This window comes from Carcharodon carcharias, chromosome 14 (assembly GCF_017639515.1).
Source record: "Carcharodon carcharias isolate sCarCar2 chromosome 14, sCarCar2.pri, whole genome shotgun sequence".
Lineage (NCBI taxonomy): Eukaryota > Metazoa > Chordata > Chondrichthyes > Lamniformes > Lamnidae > Carcharodon > Carcharodon carcharias.
Genome location: NC_054480.1, coordinates 65587514 through 65610185, shown reverse-complemented (window position 1 = coordinate 65610185; position 22672 = coordinate 65587514). Strand labels below are relative to the sequence as shown.

The 22672-nt window shown below is 40.7% G+C and overlaps 1 protein-coding gene across 3 annotated transcripts in view; it reads left to right on the top strand.

Annotated features, from left to right (window-relative positions):
- Nucleotides 1–22672, top strand: part of LOC121287420 (nuclear receptor coactivator 5-like) — a 40479-nt gene that overhangs the window by 7955 nt on the left and 9852 nt on the right. For 2 of the 3 annotated variants that reach the window (XM_041205287.1, XM_041205288.1), the window contains 4 exons: nt 6102–6168; nt 8488–8628; nt 16987–17105; nt 20199–20322. In XM_041205287.1, coding sequence (XP_041061221.1) covers nt 6102–6168; nt 8488–8628; nt 16987–17105; nt 20199–20322 — 451 coding nt within the window. Of the gene's footprint in view, nt 1–5282; nt 5391–6101; nt 6169–8487; nt 8629–16986; nt 17106–20198; nt 20323–22672 lie in introns of all 3 variants that reach the window. The other variant, XM_041205286.1, reaches the window with a different exon arrangement.

The window sequence follows — 22672 nt, the reverse complement described above, 5'->3', positions numbered from 1 at the left end:
TATTTGTCACCCAAATTGTCTTGGCGGGTGGAGGTTAGAGAGTCCAGGGTGGTTACCGTACTTGGAGCGTAATGATGGTCTGTCCCATCTCAGCAGTACCCACTGAAGTCACCAGCATATTGGATATCACAGCCATGTTCAAAATCGGGGTATAACATTCATTGCTAGCATTGAATCTATAGCAAGGAGAATCATACTCTCTCAAAAATTCCTGCATTGTTATTGAGTTATCTTTGCAATTTGGCTTTCCCACCATGCAATAGGATATGCTTTCCAACACAAGGTGTTGCAGGGTGAGAATTTTAAGCGATTTGGCAGAATTTCGGCTTTTTGATTTATGAAGTTCCTGCCTTTGAAATGTTTTTCTGACCTCTGCCCCTCCCTCTTTGTAGTCCTTCGCTTGCTTTTGCGTGTGCATAATCCACTGTGGGTTTTTTTCCTGATTGAATCTGATTGCAACCGCTGACTGTGCTTTGGAGACAGCTAGAACAATTATCAGTCGAGTAGTATGCATCAGATTCCTGAGATCAACCTTTTTCACTCGCCTGAGGAGATGCCTGTTTGGGTGATCTTGGTGAATTTTGTTGTAGAGGCAGAGAACTTCGATAGGATTTGTATTCTGTTTCTTATATAGGTCTGTTAATCCAAAGATGATAATTTATAGTAGTTGATAGGTGAACAAAACCGTTAATTAAATCACTGGCAACTGCTGTAATTTAATTGTTGTCATCAGTATTTAGAGTGGACTATCCAGTTACCCTTGCAGGAATATGGTCAGATTTTGATTTTACTGATTTCTCTTTTGACCTGATACGTGTAAAATCCTTTATTCTCCTGAACAGCTGTACATTGAGAACATTTATGAACAGCAAATAATTAGATGAAAAAAGCTTTACTCAATGTAGACAACATTGCACTTGGATGATTTAGTTGGGGCTGTGGTTTTTCCTATTTTTCAATGATGTTTGTGCAAGCTAATATTTATAACTAAAAATATACAGGTTATAATGTTTACATTGTCGAGATAAAAATCCCTGGCCCAGGACTAAAAACGTGCACCATTAACTTGCCTGCCTGCTTGGCAAGGTTCCTCTCAGCGATGTGATGACTCCTTGTTTACCCCACCAATAGAAAAAGCTGGATGATACTTTCAAGGGGTGAGTTTCCCTTAGTGTTGGTGTCTCAACCTTTCTTTGAGCCCCCCCACCCCCCCATTAAAACCTATCTCACCCGTCCTAAGATTTCTCGCTTGCCTTGGTGTCAACTTTTGTCTGATTATGTTTCTGTGAAGCACTTTTCTCTGCTTTAAAGATATAGATACAAGTTATTTGTTGATTTGTGTGTTTATACCTAAGGTGTTGAAAGGCAAAACCAAACCAGTTAGTTAGAGCAGTGTTTGTAAAACTTGACAGTGATGTTCTGTTCTTAGGGACTTCTTCCTGTATTACATGCACTGACTGCATTGAATGCTGAGGTCATTTTGGTGATTTGTTAGAATATGTCCAAAAGGGAAGGTAAACAGAGGAAAAGCTTAATGTTTCCAGTCATTCGAGGTATAATAATTTCAGCCACTTGAAGTGGCCTGGAAAGATTTGCATTTCACTGCAGGTCACAAGTACTATAACTTTTCGGTTCCTCGCTTTGCAGTGACTTTACTTTGTGCTTTAACATGTACATGATTTCTTGTCACAATTTTCGCACCATTTTTCATCTTCACCCACACTCATCCTGGAAATGAATGTTCGTAAACTGAAGAGAATGTCATTCTTTGACTAATTTTATCCACAAATCTTAATACAAGCCTCTAGACAATTGGTGATTTTAAAATTAATTCCGTCTGCAGATGGAATTGTGCAAATTCATAGAACTGAAGAAGCAAGATCGTTTAATAACCAGATTTGAAACAACAATTTTGAAACTGATGAATGGATAGTCATGTAGCTATATTCATTTGCCCTCCCATTCTACAGGGGCAATTTAAAAGCACTATAGTCTACACAATGTTATTTTTTCTGTTTAATGCAGTGCTGCCTTTGCATCCTTGGCTCAACTGAAAATTCTTAACTGAAAGCATCAATTTGTTGTAATCTCTAATTTTAGTATATGGGCACTATTTTCAGTAGATTCTATATCTTCTATGCTGGCTAATAAGTCTTTTGATTGCCTTTTCTATTCTATCTACTTGATACACAATTCTGATGACCTCTTCCAAAGATGGAAAGCAGTATTATATGCAGTTTAAGTTTCAGCAGTTAAATATTTTTAGTTTGAAGATATTCTTTGCAATAAATTTGAATTCACTGAAGACGCCATTGTTGACATTAGTTTGATCGCCATCAGATTGTAGCAAGAAGGAGGGGGTGTGATTTGCCTGATATCTATACATATGCAATGGGAGTAACTGAACCATAGTCAGGAGTCCAAACTCTGGCCAGCATCCACTGCCTGTTTGGATGATTTAGGCCATTGGAAGCACACATCATCTGAGTATGGGTAACCCAGCAGGCCAATATGAACAAATTGAGGAATCCAGGGCAGGGCCAACTCCACTAATCATATTTTAGTTTTTTTATTATCCAGCGATTATATTGCCTAGAACTCAAATGAAGCTTCAAACTAGTTTTCACATTTTCCAACTTAAGATCTGATTTATGATTGTTGCAACTCATTCCCATTGGTGGAACAGTGATCAAATTCCACTTTAATTTTAGGTTTGAAAATTGCATCTAAAACATTGCCTAGCATTCACATTTTTTACATGAAGACCTGGGCATTGAATTTCAAATCATGCATTGGTTACTGCACTGATGGAGGTCATTCGGCTTATCGTATGCATGTTCGCTCTCTGCAAAACCAACTCATCCAGTCCCACTGCCCCACCTTTTCCCCCTAGCCCTGCAAAAGTTTTACTGATCAGATGATGCTCAGATTCCCTTTTGAAGGTCTCAGTTGAATTGGCCTTCACCACACATGGGCAGTGGCGTTCGAAATCCTATTTGCTTGCTGCAGAAGAAGGTTTTCCTTCATGTCGCTGTTGCTGCTTTTGCAAATCACCTTTTGGCATTCTGTATCATTCCACCACTGGGAATACAGGTTGAGAATCAGTTATCTGAAATCCTTGGGGTCGATCAGTTTTCGGATGTCACAATTAGTCCTAAGCCTAGACTAGCTATTGTCTAAAGCAAATAAGGAAAAGTAAGATGTATCACTGCATAATAAGCACAGGGTCCCTGTAATAAGTTCCCACCTGTGGCACCATCTGCAATCCTGCTTGAAGGAGAGGGTTTAGAGTGTTGATGTGCAGGCAAACTACTAGACTTCCTGTGCTAAAGGTAGGGTGAGGTTGAGGTTTGTGTTGGCTCAGGTCAGGGACTTCCTGCGCTAAAGGTCAAAGAGGTTCAAAAAGGGTGTGGTGTTCGGTTTTCAGATAAAGAATACTCGATCCTGTAACTGGAAATGTCTGCTATTTGAATAATCTTGCATTTCTAAGTGTATGGCTAATTCAAAGACTGCGGAAAACATTATAATTACCCTCTTCTTTATCCCCTTCTCCCACTGGCTGCAATCCTTGATAGGCAGAGCTTTTGTATTCTTTCAAAACGGTTTATTTCCTTGCACTCCCTTCTCCCACCCCATTCTAGCTAATCCTAGGCCTGTTCCTCCTAATTTGTATGCATGTTCATATGTGTGCAATCTTGGCTGAACTTGATGGCTTCAACAATGGAAGAGTGGATATTGGTCACATAGCAGTACCCATGCTGAAATTTGCTGCTTACCGTGCATAAAGATGTGGTGCTGCCACATTGACAAGGGTACAGCTGGATTGTGCGGTCTTTGCTTTATTTAACATTTAGTTGGACATCCACATTCACTGCTGTCAGTGGCTGCTTTTATATGTGCTTGATATTAAATTTACAAATTTGAAGCTCGAATGGACTTGGAAGTTTTTGCTCTACAGACAGAAAGAAATACAACTTGCAGTGTACAGATTTTGAGTTTGATTACTTTCATGAAGTAAAAAGTATTGCATGTTAACTTTGAAAGTGCCTGGTTTTTCAAGATGGCTAGTCATATTTTTGTTAGCTTGTACATTTGCTTCTGGAGATTAGCCAGTGTTTAAAACCTAGGTTCTATTGATGTTAAAATGGCAATGTCTACTAAATAGCAGTGGTATTCCCATGGAATAAATCTTTGCAGCCATATTTTTGGCTGCTAAGTTACTGACTACTAGTGTGACAGTTACTTAAACTAATGTATGACTATATTTGACTGTTAATTTATATCAACAAATGTCCAAAATAAAGTTTTTATGGCTGAGTTTCAGCTGAGAACCTGTGTTTTGTATTGAAGGGATGCTGCTTTTGTCTTTTTAGTTAAACACAGACAATATAGATGCTTACATTGATCCAGTGACTGGTTGCTTATAATTTGGAGTTCCGTTTAAATCCCCACTCCTAAATAGTTAATATTGCTGCACAATTTGCTAATGTTAGTCAAATTAATATGGAATAAGAGTTGTTATTGATCAAAATAATAGACCCTGCAATCTCATGCGGTACTTTACTCGGGTTACTTTCATTATCCATTCAGTAATCCTCATTGTGGATATGTATACAAGCACTTTCATGAGAAGTGGAAAAGTCCTGTAAGGTGTGTGTGTGTGTGTGTGTAGGGATCTTATCCATGATGTAGAGACGAGACAAAGGTTGTTAGCAAATTTGCAGAACTAGAAGAGATCTTCAAAGTTCAAGCAAATTGGAATTTGATTAAACATTAACACACGTTCTAGTACATATTGATATCTTAAAGATGTGCCATAAATCCCATTCTAGCACTTCAATTTGTTTTCCTGTGAAGTCAGTTTTAACCAATAACAAGGTTTACCATTTCAAAGTTGTGCGAACGGTCAAGATTTTACACACATTCTTAATGATGCTGTTGGTTTTGATGGCTGGCTTCAGCATAAAGGCTTCACTCTGGTATTGTCTGCAAGTGGCTGATACTTAAGCATAAGCTGATTGTTCTTATTGAGATCTCGTTCGCAACCATTTTTTTGGAGTTATTTCCTCTACACGGGAATTTTGCCTGGCCATGTGAACAGTTTGAAGAATTAATGGACTTCAACGTCGTTTCTATTGACCTTCCGTGAACTAGACATTGCCAGTTTAACTTGCAAGGGTCAAGGGAAATAATTTTGCTCTGTTGACTGGAGATTTTTGAACATCTGGAATTTTTCCATCCCACAGGTATGTACATTTTCATTAACAACATTAATTTTGCAGCTTTGTCAATGCACCATGGATTTGGGTTTGTGCAGTTTGATCGTGTTGAGGATGCTAAAGCTGCCGTGCAAGGAGAGAACGAGCGAATGTGTAGAGGGTACAGATTAGGTAAGAACTTGAGATAACTGCAAGTGTCTTCAAATGTATACTGTGAATGCATTGGGATTTACAAGCCTTAAAGAACATTTATAAAGGAGTGTATTGCTTAATTGTTGATACTCAATTTTATTCTGGACCCCTGTGCATTAGTGCATTGGCCCACATTTTCAAATGAATTGATCTGAAAGTGCGCACTTTTGTGTCTTAACACTAGTTTTGGCATGTTTGGCATCCCAAGTATGTTTCGTTGTGGTAATCCAGAGTTTATTCTGAATGTGGTAACATTGCACCACTCAGTCCGTTCAACTAATTATGTGTTTGGTACAACTCAAAACGATCACGGAATAAGCACAATTTCGTGTTCCAGGGATATCATCTTACTGTTGATTTTTATCCAAACCATGGGTGTGAAGATCTGCAATAACTAGTTTATATCGCCTGATTTTTGACTTTGGCTGCACTGGAGGATTCTTTCCATTTGCTCAATTTTCCAAGCTTGTAACATAACATTTCCACCACAAATTTGTACTGATGAGTACATAATTCAGATGCCAGTTTGTGATCGCTTGTCTGAAAAATTTGTAAGCGATTTTGCTTAATGCAGTAAAACATTATTGTTAATAAACATTTATGTAAATCAGTCTTGTCAGATATGTTTGCATTCTGAAGTCTATATTTCTGTTTTTGTTTTGTACAAATTGGTTGGTTGGTTCTTTTCAGATGTTAATATGGCAGCTGAAAGAAGAAATTCGAATAAAACTGCACGGAGACCGAGTCCTCCGAGAAGGTAATAAAACTTGTGCGTCTTTTTTTCACGAGAGGACAAGACAGTGATGGGATGACAGCCGTCTTGTTAAATCAGCATATTAAAGTTCTAAAGTTGGCCTGTTTGGCCGTTTGATCGTGACGTAAGTTACACATTTAAATGACAACTATTTTAAGAGTGCTTCTCAGGATTTTGGTTTTACATAGTCAGTTGTACATTTTGAAAGGGTTTAATGAAGTATGTAGCATTAATGTTTATGTATGTCAACAATGTAATTTCGTTTTTATACGAAATGAATAAAAATTGGTGCATTTTGAAATGAATTGCAACTTGCAATGAATTTTCCAAGTGTTCTTTGGGGCGTTGACCACGTGCCATGGCTCCCAGTGATTCTTAGCGTACTTCTGTTCCACATCACTTTGCATCTCGTTTGCTGTTGCGTCCATTCACTTTACATGTTTAGGCTTATAACTGGTAATTATGTGCTCTGCCTAGTGAGGTAAGTATCGGAGGGGAAATGGGTCAAAAGAGCAGGAGGCTCATTTGGAGCTGGCAATGATTATAGCCGTAATAATCTGTTGCTACCCACTGCTGCAGCCTTCCATTATTCCTTTCGTCTGGGGAGTACAAGATGAAGAGGACTTAAAGGCTGTATTAAGTTGAAGGCTCTTGCCTTAATGAATAACAAAAGTAGTTCAGATCAACTGAATCGGGATTCAATCTTGCGGACTGTATGCTGTAGGTCTATTTGGGAATGCTGAAACCTGTTCTCTACCTGAAAATTATCACTGGTGTGTTGTCTTGCATGCTCCATTAGTCATAGTATATATACTTCAGTATCCAAAATGCTTGACTATACTGGTATCAACAACATGGCATGTGCAACCTCCTGAATGATGATTACTTGAAAGGAGCAGCTTGTATAATTCTGCCAATAGATCCCATCGTTGGAATTTCTTGCGACACTTTGTACATTAAAGTTTTTGTGGATCTCAGCCACATTCTTGGTGAAAAACACATTTTCTTTATAAGTACAAACTCTTTCCCTCTTCTATTTGTACTGTTTCTTTTGTATAAGATATTAAACGAAAGGTAAGTAACAGCACAAGATTTCACTCAGGAGTGGATGGTCATGGTGACCCAAAAGTGATACCTAAGAAAAGTCAACATTTTTGTGACATGTCTGGAAAATGGGTGTGGTGTAGATAGAATCTGAATCGCCAGCGCTGTTGAAAAATGTTGGCTTAACTGGATCTCGGGGCATAAAGAAGACTTGGCTGCAGTTTCATCCGAATGATTGGGGGTGGGGGGGTGGTCAACCAAATGCGTTGATGGTAATGATTAAGTGTAGTATGGGAGACAGCTTCTGGACTCAATGCTCCCATCTAGCCGTGAACTTAAAAGGCAAGGCATTTTAGTGAGGTTCTTAAATCAGTTCTTACAAAATCTTGAGCTCAAAATTATTTCCAGACCATATCCTGGTGTTTTTCCCCCTAATGTAAATGATACAATTCTCAAACACAGTATTTAACTTGCATTATAATCAAATGTTTTAAGTTTGGAAACTTGTGCGCTGCTAAGAATCTGAAAATTCCTCATTCTGAAGTGTACCTCCTTGTCATCAGCCAGCAAGCTTTAGTAGTCATATTATAAATTGCATGACATGGGCTGTAGTAACATTCCAGAAATGCTAAGCGGCTTTTCACCTCAGTGCTGGAGATTTGGAAGGGGTCAGAGCAAACCGATATCTACCATTATATGAAATAAGTGGCTAGATCTCGGTTGAATCTTTCATTGATATTTCAGAACAAAAAAAGACCAAGCTGCTGCTAACTTCGACATATACCTCCTTGACACCATTTACCCTTAGTTTACCTTGTAGCTTATGCAAGCACTGAGAAATGATTTGAAACAGATACTGCCAATTTTTGCTTTTCAGATTTGAAAATTTTACTCGTTTCACATTTCCCCTTTTTATGAATAAAACAAAATGGGTGCTCAATTGACATTGCAGAAATTCTGACTCTCTATCAGAGTTGTGAAAGCAGCTGTTCCGGTAAGCCACAGTAACTTTTATTAGCTGATCAGAGAACATCCCTGGGTATATTTAACCCATTCTGCAAGCTTCAGTGAGCCCCTTGAATTTCAGCAATACTTCAGTAAACCATGTACTCTGCATTTGTGATATTTGCTAGTTTGTTTTAGACTCCAAAATGAGAGCTTGTCGTCAATAGGTATGTGCTTAGCTTATTGGCAGTTTTAAGATTCAGGCTTAATTGTTACAGAAGCTGGCATTTTTTTTAATATAAAGAAGCTGATTGAATCATCTGCTTTTCATAGAGATCCGTTTGCCTTTGGTGACGAACGTGATGTTAGACGTGAACGCTCTCCACTCAGACCTGCTAGAGATGAACGAGATGCAAGAGACCCTCTGTATGATAGGTACAGGGATGCTAGAGACCCCAGGGACCCAACCTACAGGTAAAATTACTACTTTTGGATTTTTTGCCTGTCTGTCAAGACCAAACTGTATATGCAATTTTGGCTGCTCTTGGCTGGCTAGTCAGTTTTGGTTAAAAAGCAATAACTGTTAATTAGTTTGCATCAACAAGTTTGAATCATTAATTATTGTACCTTAAGTGCTCCATGTTGTTGTCGGCAGAAACTAAAGCTGCAACATTCAGTTTTGAGATTTTAAATGTCCTTCAGGCAATAACTTAGAAGCAGCCTTTAGGAAAGGTGAACACTATCAAACTATTAAGTCATGTCATCCCCATTATGTGGAGAGAATAGTGATCGCATGGTGAAGGTAGCAATAGCCACAGTATGATTGAAGTTTACATTCAGTTTGAGGGAGAGTGTGTGTTCATGACTGTTTTTAAACTTAAATAAGGGCAATTATGAGGGCATGAAAGCTGAGCTGGCTAAATTGAATTGGCAAATTAGGTTAAGTGATAGGTCAATAGAGATGCAATGGTTAATATTTAATGAGCCATTTCAGAGTGCACAGAATAGATGCATTTCAACGAGTAAGAAAAAGTACAAGGGATGGACACACCATCCGTGGTTAATTAGAAAAGTTAAAGATAGTATCAAACTTAAGGAAAAAACAAAATTGTGTAAAGACAGGTGGCAGGTCAGAAGACTGCACAGAGCATAAGGAACAGCAAAGAATGACTAAAAGACTAATAAGGAGAGAAAAACTAAGAGTATGAGAGAAAGCTGGCCAGAAAAATAAAAACAGATAGAGTTTTTATAAATATTTTAAGAAACAACAAGTTAACAAAGTGAGTGTTGGTCCTATAGAAAGTGAGTTTGGGGAATTGATAATTTTTTTATTTGTTCTTGGGATGTGGGCATCACTGGCTAGGCCAGCATTTATTGCCCATCCCTAATTGCCCTTGTTCAGAGGGCATTTTTAAAGAGTCAGCCACATGTAGGCCAGATCAGGTTAAGGACAACAGATTTCCTTCCCTAAAGGACATTAGTGAACCAGATGAGTTTTTATGACAATTGAGAGTCATCATTAAGACTTTTAATTCAAGATAATTTATTGAATTAAAATTCCACCATCTGGTGTGGTGGGATTCAGACCAGGGTCCCCAGAGCATTACCCTGGGTCTTTGGATTACCAGCCCAGTGACAATACCACTATGCCACCTCCTCCCCATAATAATGGAAAACAAGGAGATGACAGATGGATTGAACAGCTATTTTGCATCAGTTTTCACTAATGTGGATACAAGCAACATCCCAGAAGCAGCTATAATCATGAAGATGGAAGTGGGGGAGGAAACCAGGGGAATTACAGCCACCAGAGAAGTGGTACTGAGATTGTTGGAGCTGCAGGCTGACAAGAGCCTGGGTCAAGATGGACTTCATCCTATGGTTTTAAAAGAAGTGAGATAGTTGAAGGATTGGTTTTAATTTTCCATAGATTTCCCTAGATTCAGGGAAGGTCCCATTAGATTGGAAGATAGCAAATGTAACTCCATTGCTCAAAAGGAGCGAGACAAAGTGGGAAACTACAGGCCAGTTAGCTTAACAGCTGTCGTAGGGAAAATGTTAGAAGCTATCATTAAAGAAGTTATAGCAGGACACTTGGATAAGCTGATGGTCATCAGGCAGGGTCAACATGGTTTTGTCAAAGAGAAATCATGTTTAACCAACTTACCGGAGTTTGAGGAAGTAACATATGCTGTGGATAAAGAGAAACTGGTAAATGTACTGTATTTACATTCTGAGAAGGCATTTGATAAAGTGCCACATCAAAGGTTATCGCTGAAAATAAAAGTTCATGGTATAGAGGGTAACATTGACATGGATGGAAGATTGGCTGGCTAAACGAAGCAGAGTAGGCATAAATGGGTCTTTTTCAGGTTGGCAAGATGTAACGAGTGGTGTGCCATAGGGATCAGTGCCAGGACCTCAACTTTTTACAATTTATATAAATGATTTGGATGAAGGATTGGGTGGGATGATTGCCATATTTGCAGATGACACTTTCCTACCTACTTTTGTGTGTTGTGAAGATGATGTAAGGAGGCTACAAAAAGATATAGGTTAAGTGAGTGGGCAAAGATCTGGAAAGTCAAGTATAATGTTGGAAAATGTGAAATTGTCCATTTTGGTAGGAAGAATAAAAGAGAAGCATATTATCTAAATAGAGATTGCAGAGCCCTGAGATGCACAGGGATCTGGGTGTCTTAGTGCATGAATCACAGTAGACTAATATGCAGGTACAGCAAATGATTAGGAAAGCTAATAGAATGTTACAATTTATTGTGAGGAGAATTGAATACAAAAGTAGGGAGGTTGTGCTTCAGTTATGTAGAGCATTAGTGAAACCACATCTGGAGTACTGTGTACAATATTGTCTCCTTCAAGAAGAATATAAATGCATTGGAAGCAGTTCAGACGAGGTTTACCAGACTAAAACCTGGAATTGATAGGTTGTCTTAGGAAAGTTTGGACAGACTAGGCTTTTATCTGCTGGACTTCAGAAGAGTAAGAGGCGACTTGATTGAAACATAAGATCCTCAGGGTTCTTGGACAGGGTAGATGCGGAGAGGATGTTTCCTCTTGTGGGAGAATGTAGAACTAGGGGTCACTGTTTAAAATAAGGGGTGGCCCATTTAAAGCTGAGATGAGATTAAACTTTTTCACTGGTTGCAAGTCTTTGGAACTCTTGAAAAAGTGATGGAAGCAGTATCTTTGAATATTTTTAATGCAGAGATTGATAGATTCTTGGTAAGCAAGGTGTTAGGTTATTGGGAGTAGTTGGGAAGCACGTTTCGGGTTACTATCAGATCAGCCATGATCTTACTAAATAGCGGAGCGGGGTCGAGGGGCTGAATGGCCTACTCCTTGTTCGTATGTGTCACAAAGCAGAATTAGGGCAGATGGCCTCAAACTGGGTCAGAGGTAGGATTTAAGTGTCTGAAAGAGAGAGGGTGGGTTTAGGGAAGAAACTCCAGAGCTTGGGGCATAGGCAGTTGAAAGTGCAGCCATCAATGTGGAGTGATTTTAAAATTGGATGCTCAAGAGGCTAGAATTATATCTTGGAGGATTGCGTGGGGCTGGAGGAAGTTTGAAATGGGGAGAAGTGATGCTATGAAAGATCTTGAAAGGATGAGAATTTTATTGAGGTATTGCTTAATCACAACCCATTGTGGGTCAGCAAGCCAGGGCTGTTGGGTGAACAGGACTTGATGAGAGTAAGCACATGCACAGCAAAGTTTTGGATTGCCAAGTTTACGCAGGGTAGAATGTGGGGGGCTCGGCCAGGAATGTGGCACAGTCAATTCTAGAGATGATAAAGATATGAATGAGGGTTTCAATGACAGATGAGCTGAGGCGAGGAGGAATTGAATAATGTTACATAGGTGGGAACTGGTAGTCTTGGTGATGAAATAGAAGCTCATTTTGGAATCAGATCTGACACCAAGGCTGTGAACAGCCTGATTCGACATCTGACCATTGCAATGGTGCCAGGTCTAGGGCTAGGGAATAGAGTTTGTAGTGGAGCCCAAAGTTCATGGCTTTGGCCTTTCCAGTGTTTAGTTGTAGGAAGCATTGAGTGGAGCATTTGAGAGAGGTATGGAGACATATAGGCTGTTGCCAGCGTGTAATGTTTTTTTGAGGCAAAGGTCAATTAATTATTTCTTTACAACTGTTAACTAGCAAAGGATGTGGAATGATAGGGGCACACTTAATCTAGCTGTTGTAATGGAGAGAAAGGAAATTTGCCATACTGGAAAGGATATCAAGTGGCCTGACGGACTTTTTTCATCCAAGCCAAATTGTGAGGTGTACCAGTGGAATTCTGTGGGATTGTGACAAAGGTAAACTATTCCTCCTCGGCCTGTCTGCAACCTTTGATACCTTTGACCACTCCAGTCACCTGCAGTGCCTCTCCACTGTCATCAGGTTAGGTGCGATTGCACGCGATAGTTTCACTCTTATCTAATCGTAGCCAGAGTGTCACTTGCAATAGTTTCTTTTCCCACTCCCCACATTGCTACCTCCTGGATATCTCCCAATGCGCATCACATGCAGATTTTTATCATCCTATCGATTAGGCAAGTCAATTTGACAAAAGTAGCCAGGAGGATGAGTTCATAGTGAGTTGCTTAGGTCAGTGTGTTCTGGAACTAATTGCAGAACTGGCTCTTTTACACCTGGTAATGTGACACAATTGAGCACCTTATAGTAAAGGATCCTCCTGGTAAGAGTGATCATAACATGATGAATTTCACATTCTGTTTGAGTGAGAAACGTGTGACTGAAACTAAAGGCAATAACAATGGTGTGAGACATTGTTGTCTACAGTGGAATGGGAAAATATCTAAAATGTAAGATGGGTAGTACCTTTCTTACAAGTCCCCATTTCTGCCACACCAGTCTTTGAGCCACGTATTCAACTTTGATCATCTTTATCCTATGCCAGCTTGCTCTTGGCTCAGGCAGTCATCCAGTGCTTACCAGCTTGATGGTTCTGCTTTTTAACTTAGACCCTACCTGCACATATTCTGTCAGCAGAACCTCTTTCTTAGCCCTACCTATGTCGCTGGTATCCATGTGTAGCAGGACAACTCAATCCTTCCCACCCCCTCACTCCCAAGTTCCTCTCCATCCCTGAGGAAATGTCTTTGACCCTGGCACCAGGCAGGCAACGGAGTCTTTGGGACTCACTCTTATCTGCAGAGAACAGAATGTATCCCCCTAACTATACTGAGCCCTATTCCAACTACATCCCTTTTTTTACTCTGCACCCTTACTGGCCTGCATTATGATCAGTTTGCTCATCCTCTCAACAGTGCCTGCTCTCATCACACGAGCTGCAAGAACATTGAGCCTGTTGGACAATTGAAAGTGCTGAGGTTCCTCAGTTACCTTCTGGATCCCCATACCTGCCTTATTTACAGACACACCCTCCTGTCCCTGACCATAGATCTAAAGGGATGGGCGGAGAAAGCAAAATACTGCGGCTGCTGGAAATCTAAAGCAAAAACAGAAAATGCTGGAAAAACTCAGCAGGTCTGACAGCATCTGCGGAGAGAGACATAACAGGAAAAAAAACCTCAATGTTGACTTTATTTTTTTTCTAAGTCAACATTTTGAGGGGTTTTTTTCAGTTATTTCTCTCTCCGCAGTTGCTGTCAGACCGGCTGAGTTTTTCCAGCATTTTCTGTTTTTGCTATTGATCTAAAGGCTGTTGCTGTCTTATGGAACATTGTGTCCAAGTAACTTCCCCCTCCTGGATGCGTTGCAGTGTCTGAAGCTCGGATTCCAGGTTCCTCTAGCTACAGGCATAAACTGTAGATCTGGTTGCGCTAGATCACAGGTGGCCACTAGGTCTCATTCTGTAGCTGCAGTGTATCCCCTGCATTACCATATTTATTTTATTTAATTAATTAGGCTTCAATTTTAGAAATCTTACTCAATGAGTTTAGATAGTTATATGATGGAGTTTAACTAGTTACGCTACAAATTTAATAAAAACAACTACTATTTCCCCAGTGCCAATTTAATCTACTGCCCAGTTTAGGTGGGAGGGAAGGAAGGAAGACTTGAAACCCACCAAACACCTAACTGCTCACCTATTTAATGTTGCTACGTTTTGGTCCTCAGTTCTCATCTTTGGCTCCTGCTCTCAGACCAATCCCTGTTTTGTAATAGACTGGACAGAACCTCACTCATTACAACAGATTTCCTCACTCCTCAGAGTTAAGCAGTCTGCCTTGCACTTGGTCAAAACTGTACAGTTGTTCTAATTGTGTTTTTGGTGTCAGAAGGCCTCACTTAATGTTATTAATTGGCTCCTGGAAAAAGTGGCATTATGAGAAATGAAAGTCTGTTGAGGCTCAGAACCTCTTCCCACCTTACCCGAGACCTGGCTTTCTCTCAACATGGGACTTTCCTGGGAACGTCCAGACATAGAGTGATATTAATGTGAAAAGGCACAACAAATTGTGAACATTGGCTTTTAATAGGAGAGCGGCATTACTGCAAAATGACATTGTGTAGTATGTTAAGCGAAGGTTTCTGTATTCCGTATTGTTCATAGTGTAATGCGGTATTTGTGAAGTTGGATTTTGTTCCATGTCTGAAATTTCAGAGTTAAACTCAGCATTAATTGTTTGACTTCAGTATTTTTTGATATTAAATATTGTTTGAGGGCAGCAATGTGGAGTGTCATTATAATCAATGTTGCCCTCACCTGAATTTCTAAAATAAAAGGTTTGAACTAGGTGGAATGTATGAAATTAAGGTGCAAACATCTGACACTTATTTCATCCCAAATATTGGGAAACCCTGCCTGTCCGAATTTTTTTTAAAAATCCTACATCTTTGAATAAGCCAAATGTATTTCAGACTGGAGAATATACTTGCGACAAATTATTGTGAACATTGTCATATCCTTGTTGGATAGCATTAGGCCTAATGAAGATTTTTAAAATGACAAAGTGAGCTAGAATTAGCTTGATTATAAACCCTTTGTTTTCACAATGCTCCAAATTACCATTTTAAATTTCTGTAAATTTAATTTTTGTTAACATAATTTTTTATTGCCTAATCTTGATATTCCTTTTGTTTGCAGCTTCTTTTGGTATTTTCATTGTTATTTGAAAAAGATGTTCTTGGTACATTGAACCGGGAATATCAGTTATTTTGACCTGCTAGGAAAGTGCCATCAGTTGCAGGGTCCCATATTAAGTGGATAATTGGAGGCATTTAAACAAGCTGGGTGTCCTTTTAAGGTGCCTACTGAATGCTGTGATTATTGAGAGCTTCAGCTGTTAGCAGTCGATAGCTACCTGCCTTCAGAGAAGATATACATATGCATTTCTGCTTGTCTTGCATTCCACACAAATGTCACAACTTCAGTGCTCTGTCTTGTGATGCACTGGCCTTGGAGGTTATTTTTATTTCAGCCTTCTAACCATCTTCGGGTAGGGTAATAGGAAAAGCATCTCAGTGTCTCACTTCATAACGCATCCTAGAAGGTGTCATTAAGTTATAACACGCAATTTAAATTTGCTTCTAAGCAGACGAAAGTCAGAGTCATTTCAAGTTGCGTTTTTGAGTCGTCTAGCTTTTTTTCATTTATAAGCTACAACTTGACTCCTTTTTATGGCATATGCTTGGTGAGCTTCTCTGCTGTATTGATGTAGGCAGATGAGCTCCATGCTTGGGCCTCATTGTGCCTGAAAATGTTTGTTAGGGCAGTATGAATCAAATGTTTATTAGGGTAGTATAACTATATTAGCCAGTGAAGTATTTCTGAATTGTAGCTATTATAATATAGGAAAAGCCTGCAAGCAGCAATGAGAATGGCTGAAGGGTAAATGTTGATGGCATGGGTTTTAAGCATGCATCTGAGAGCAAATATAATCTACCTTCTGAAAGATTGCACCTCCGACAGTGCACTTAGAACTGCACTGAAGTCTAGATTTTATGCTGTAACCCATAGGCAAAATGAATACCTTGAGAGAGGCAGGAAACTTTTTCGCTTTTATATCTTGATTTAACTGCAAGTACTGTGGTGATTTGCACTTGTAGTGCAGTGACTTGCCATGTTGTATGGGGTGGAATGTTCTTATGGTTAAGTTACTTGTTTCATACAAGGTCAAAATGTCCATAACTAAAAGTGGTTTTAGGGAATGTTTACTTTTATTGGATACAGTTCACAAGAGAAAAGAGAACAATCAGTGTATAGGTCTCTTTGAGTTCGAGTACCTAGTGCAGTCATTCCTCTTGTTTGAACTTATTGCCTTGGTGTTTTTGGTCAAGGCTTGTTTGGGCAGTGTGTGTGGCTGAAGATGCCAGCTGTTAGGCCAGTAGTGTTTGGCAGTTGAGGAAATGAGGATAAGTAGACAGACTCTATAGTGATTTACTTTGAAGTTCACCTCCATGTACAGTCTAGTCTGACATTGATCTGTGGTTATGGTGTCTTGCTTCAGTCTCCTTTTGTCACTGAGGTGTCAATGCTTCCTTTTTCAGACAACCAATTGAGAATACACCTCCTCAATAGAACAGGGAAAAATCTCTCAACTATTTAATATAATTTTTTAAAGGAACAATGCCTGTAGGATGTTTGGGCACACTCGCTTGTGTGCAAAACTGAATAATGAATGACACTTGTACACATTTGGCACAGCTATATTAGTTTGCAATTGTGTAATGGACTCTTATAAAGTGAAGCAAGAGGTTAGGTATTTCATTTCAGCGATTCAAACATTTTGAGTCAAATTGTAAAATGTTTTCACTGTTGACTTAGTTTGTGTTTTTGAATAACTATTTCTCATAGTTCAACCATAACCCTTTGCATTGCAGACGGGAAGAAGTCTACGATAGGTATTATCGCTATGATGATGTTTTGCGAAGGAAGGAGGAGCCATATATGGATAGATTCCGGGAGCCATGGGATTCCAGGGCCCCTCGTGAAGTTGATGGTAAGTAATAAGCAGCTGTCTATGTTGAAGGAAGGGAGTGGACTGAAGCTTGCTTTATTGTGACCTAGCAAATGCTTTAGGAGATGCAAGTTTGAAGTTATAATTTTTTTGTGCCATGATTTTAGATTCTTCCGTTTTCATTCTCCACGTGAATGAGTTCCAAGGAGAATCTTGGGATAATGCCTAGTAAGGCCTCGCATTCTGTCAATAACCTCCATTCTTGTCTAAAGCAGTCCAGTTGTTCCATGTAAAAATAAATATTTGGGCAGTAATGTTTAACAACCGTAACAATCCAACAGGGCTTTTACAAGAAAGTGACCGACATATACCTTGTTATTCTAGAAGTGTGATTGTGTTCAGTGAAACAAGCTGACTAGTGTGTGTGCTTGTTTCTCCAGCTTTTAAAGCAAAAAGTATTCCTACCTGGCTTGCGGTTGGCATCATGTGTTCATAATATGCTGGTTAGCACTTTTTCTTTTTTGAAGGACTTCACTCCTGTCCATCCTTGTCACATGAGGAGCAATAAGTTTCATGAGAATTCCTGGCCCAGCGATTCGGATATCCCAGACCCAAGAAGACAGTGTCCGGGAGGCAGTAGCACAACGGTCATGTCACTGAACTAGTAATCTCGAGGCCTAATTCAGAGGCCCTTCCTGACAGCAGTGTGTGTGTACCTACACCACATGGACTGCAGCAGTTCAACAAGGCAGCTCACCAACACCTTTTGAAGGGCAATTAGGGATGGGCAATAAATGCTGACCCAGCCAACGAATCTCACATCCTGAGAATGAAAATTGAAAAAAGAAATTAAAAATGCTTTGGGGGCATAAGTTCACAGCATATGGTGGAATTAAAATTCAATTAATAAATCTAGTTTTAAAAGCTAGTCCTGGTAATACGACCCTGAAACCATCATTTGTGATTTTAAAAATCTCATCTGGTGCACTTATGTTCTTTAGGAAAGGAAATCTGTCTTTACCTGGTCTGGCCAACAGACTCTGGTTGACTCTTAATATACTTTGAAATGGCCTAGCAAGCCTCTCAGTTCATGCAAATCGCTACTTTTTGACTTTGTAATGAAACGGATGGAGCACCCAACATTGACTTAGGGGCTGGAAACCACAATGGCAGACCCTGGTATGTCAGCCCTGCAAATTCCTCACTAGCATCTGGGACTTTTGCGATATTGGCAGAGCTGGCCCACAGACTGGTAAAGCAACAATCTTGATGGTCATACCACCGAATCATAAGCCTCAGACACCACCAACACCCTCCCTGTGTATGTCTGTACTGCTGGCGATGGGATAAATTTCAAACAGACCTACCAACTCAAAACTGGGCATCCATGAGCTGCTATGGGCAGCAGCAGAATTGTAATCATAATCTGCAACCTCATCAGCTGCTGTATAAAGCCTTCTATACCCAGTTCAAGATATTTGTTTTGGGAGGGCTTGCTACTAAATCAACAGGCCTGATGAAGCTATCCTTTAGAAATTAGTATCAGTTGGTCATGGGCTCCTGAGACCCCACTTAGTTATGCCATGTGTTTATTTTTTTGCTAGCTCAGCTTATTAGTGCCCCTCTGCATGCAATCTGTGGCAATACTTTTCCATGCTTCGTTATCTGTAGCTGCTATAAGCAAAATAAATATGCTTTCTGTATCTTTCCATGCCTTGTAGCGCATTTTGGAAGATTTATTCATTATTTGCACTACTACATTTGCTTTCAGTATAACTTGTCGACCTGTTATTAATTGATCAAAGTAAGAGTCATGCCACACAAGTGCCAGACAATGACCATCTCCAACAAGCGAGGATTTAACCGTCTCCCCATAACATTCAGTGGCATTACCACTATCAACACCCTCAGGATTGCCATTGACCAGAAACTGAACTGGACCAGTCATATAATTACTACAAGAGTAGTTCAGAGGCTAGGAATTCTGTGGCAAGAAACTCCCCTCTCAACTCCTCCGACCATCTACAAGGCACCAGTCAGGAGTGTGATGGAATTCTCCACTTGCCTGAATGATTTCAGCTCCAACAACACTCAAAACTTGATATCATCCAGGACACAGAGCCTGCCTGATTGGCATCCCATTCACCACCTTAAGCATTCACTTCCTCCACCACCAGCCACGCTTGCAGCAGTGTGTACCATCTACAAGATGCACTGCAGGAATTCGAGGCTTCTTTGACAGTACCCTTCGAACCTGTGACCTCTACCACCTAGCAGACACATGGGAACACACCACCTGCAAATTCCCTTCTGAGCTACATGCCGTCCTGACTTGGAACTGTATCGCCATTCCTTCACTGCTGCTGGATCAAAATCCTGGAGCTCCCTTCCTAACCACACTGGGTGTACCTACAACAGTACGCCACATAGCCTGTGGCAGTTCAAGAAGGCAGCTCGCCACCACCACGAGGGCAATTAGGGGGTGGGCAACAATTGCGACCTAGCTGGCAATGCCCGTACCTCGTGAAGCTTCTGTTCTTGGTGAATACTCGCTCATGTGTCAGTGTGTGTCCACTTTGCCTGACAACTAGGTAAATTCATACCTGCTCAAGGATCAAAAGAGCCTTTATCAGCTTGTTTTAGTTAATTTTATTGTGCCTGCAATGTTAGATCATCGTTTTTGAAAGGTAACAGAAATTTGTTGCATTAAATTTTGGCCCAGACTTCAGCTGCAAAATAATTAAACAGTGGAAGTAGCAAACGGTAATACAGCATGCTTATATAGAAGCATATTCAATTCCTTGTCCAGTAGAATGTGGAGTGATGCTAAGTGTTAGTTGGTCTTGTGTTTTTGGGGTGAGGTGAGCGGGTTCGCAAGCCTAATTTTTCTTCACTGGAAAGCAAGAGTGAACTAAAGATAATCAAGTATTAATTATTTGCATTGCCATCAAACCCTGAACGCTGATAGCATTTGGAAGGCACCACAGTGTTGCTGGTAACCACATGCCTTTGGGAGAATGTTATCTCCCATGTACTGTCATTGTAATTAGCTTGCACCAGGTTGTAATGAGTGGGGTAGATCAGATGAATTTAAAATGTAAGTTGATTTTATGTGCCTTTTTTTACTCCCCCAAGATCCGATGAGACGAGAGCGCCGAAGAGAAGAACTGTATCGGCAATACTATGATGAGATCCAAAGACGTTATGATGCTGAAAGACCTGTGGATTGTTCCGTTATTGTAGTCAACAAACAGCAAAAGTGAGTTTGCAAAAATGCTTGTCTTCATGTGGTGCCTTACATGTCTTTGGGGCATCCCAAATTATTTAACCAATGAAATGTTTTTGAAGTGTGCTCACTGCTATTGTTTAGAAAACACAACAGCCCCTTTGCACCACACAGCAAGGTCCCACAAAGTGTGGTGGGGGCCAGTTAATGACTTGGGATGTTTGAGTGATACCTATTTTGAGTTCAATTTTTGTAGCACCCCTTCCAGACAGTGGGTTCCAAACCCCCATCTGGGTGAAAAAAATTCCCACTTAATTTATCTTTCTAACCTATCTACTGATTACTCTGAATCTCTGCTCCCTGGTTATTGACTCATGAGGGAAAAGGTCCTTCCTATCCACTTGTTCTGGACCCCTCATTATTTTATACACTACAATTACTTTTACTGGTGAAACTTTTGTTCTTGTTGGCAAATGCTCAATCATGTGTCAGTGTGTGTCCACTTTGCCTGACAGCTAGGTAAATTCATAACTCCTCAAGGATCAAAAAGCCTTTCTCACCTTGTTGGTACTTGGGGGCCCTTGTACACAAAGTTAACGTGCAGGTTTAGCAAGTAATTAAGTATGTTACCCTTTATTGCAAGGTGGGTTGGACTGCAAGAATAAGAAAAACTTGCTGCAGTTATATTGGGCTTTAGTAAGACCAAAAACAAGAATACCTGGAAAAACTCATCAGGTGTGACAGATCTGCGGAGAGGAATACAGTTGATGTTTCGAGTCCATATGACTCTTCAGAACTAAAGAAATAGAAAAATGAGGTGAAATATTAGGTGGAGGGGGGGTGGGGGGTTGGTTGGGATAGGTAGAGGCAAAGAAATTGCCAAAAATGTCATGGAAAAAAGGGGTGTTGACAGTGGTGATATTATCTAAGGAATGGGCTAACAGGGATTTTAAGGGTAGGAAGGACAAGCTTGTGGCAGATGGCCCTAGTAGGGGTGGGGTGGGGAGAAGGGATTGAAATTGGCTAAAAGATCAAAATAAATTTAAAAATAGGTGGGAAAAGAAAAATGTTTTTAATTATAAATTATTGGAAAAAGGGGGATCGGAAATGGGGTGGGGATGGAGGAGAGATTTCATGATCTGAAAGTGTTGAACTCAACATTAAGTCCGGAAGGCTGTAAAGTGCCTAGTTGGAAGATGAGTTGCTGTTGAGCTTCACTGGATCGTTGCAGCAGACCAAGGACAGACATGTGGGCATGAGAGCAGGGTGGTGTGTTGGAAAGGCAAACTACAGGGAGGTCTGGGTCATCCTTGCGGACAGACTGAAGGTGTTCGGCAAAGCGGTCACTCAGTCTGCATTTGGCCTCTAATGTAGAGGAGACCACATTGGGAGCAGCGAATGCAGTAGACTAAATTGAGGGAAGTGCAAGTGAAATGCTGCTTCACTTGAAAAGAGTGTTTGGGCCCTTGAATGGTGAGGAGTGGGGAAGTAAAGGGGCAGGTGTTGCACCTTCTGCAGTTGCATGGGAAGGTGCTGTGGGAGGGGGTTGAGGTGTAGGGGGTGATGGAGGAGTGGACCAGAGTGTCCCGGAGAGAGCAATCAGTGCGGAAAGCCGCGGGGGGGGGGGGGGGGGTGGCATCATGCTGGAAATGGCGGAGGATGATCCTTTGAACGCAGAGGCTGGTGGGGTGATAAGTAAGGACAAGGGCGACCCTATCATTGTTCTGGGAGGGAGAGGAAGGTGTGAGGGCGGATGGGCTGGGCACAGTTGAGGGCCCTATCAACCACGATGGGTGGAAAACCTCGGTTAAGGAAGAAGGAAGACATGTAGGAGGAACTGTTTTGGAAAGTGGCATCATCAGAACAGATGCGACGGAGGCGAAGGAACTGAGAGAATGGGATGGATTCCTTACAGGAACCGAGGTGTTAGGAGCTGTAGTCGAGGTAGCTGTGGGAGTCAGTAGGCTTGTAATGGGTATTAGTGGACAGTTTTGTCACCAGAAATTGAGACTGAGAGGTCAAGGAAAGGAAGGGAAGTGTCAGTGATGGCCCACGTGAAAATGATGGAGGGGTGGAAATGGGAAGCAAAATTAATAAATTTTTCCAGTTCCAGATGAGAGCATGAAGCGGCACCGAAGCAGTCGTCGATGTACCGGTGAAAGAGTTGTGGGAGAGGGCCTGAGTAGGACTGGAACAGGGAATGTTCCACATACTCCATAGAGACAGGCGTAACTGGGGACCATGCGGGTACCCATTGCCACACCTTTTTATTTAAAAGGATAAGACCACACCTGGTGTACTGTACAGGGTCCTGGTCTCCTTTAAGAACGAGAACTAAGAAAAGTACAGCACAGGAACAGGCCCTTCGGCCACTATCTACTCT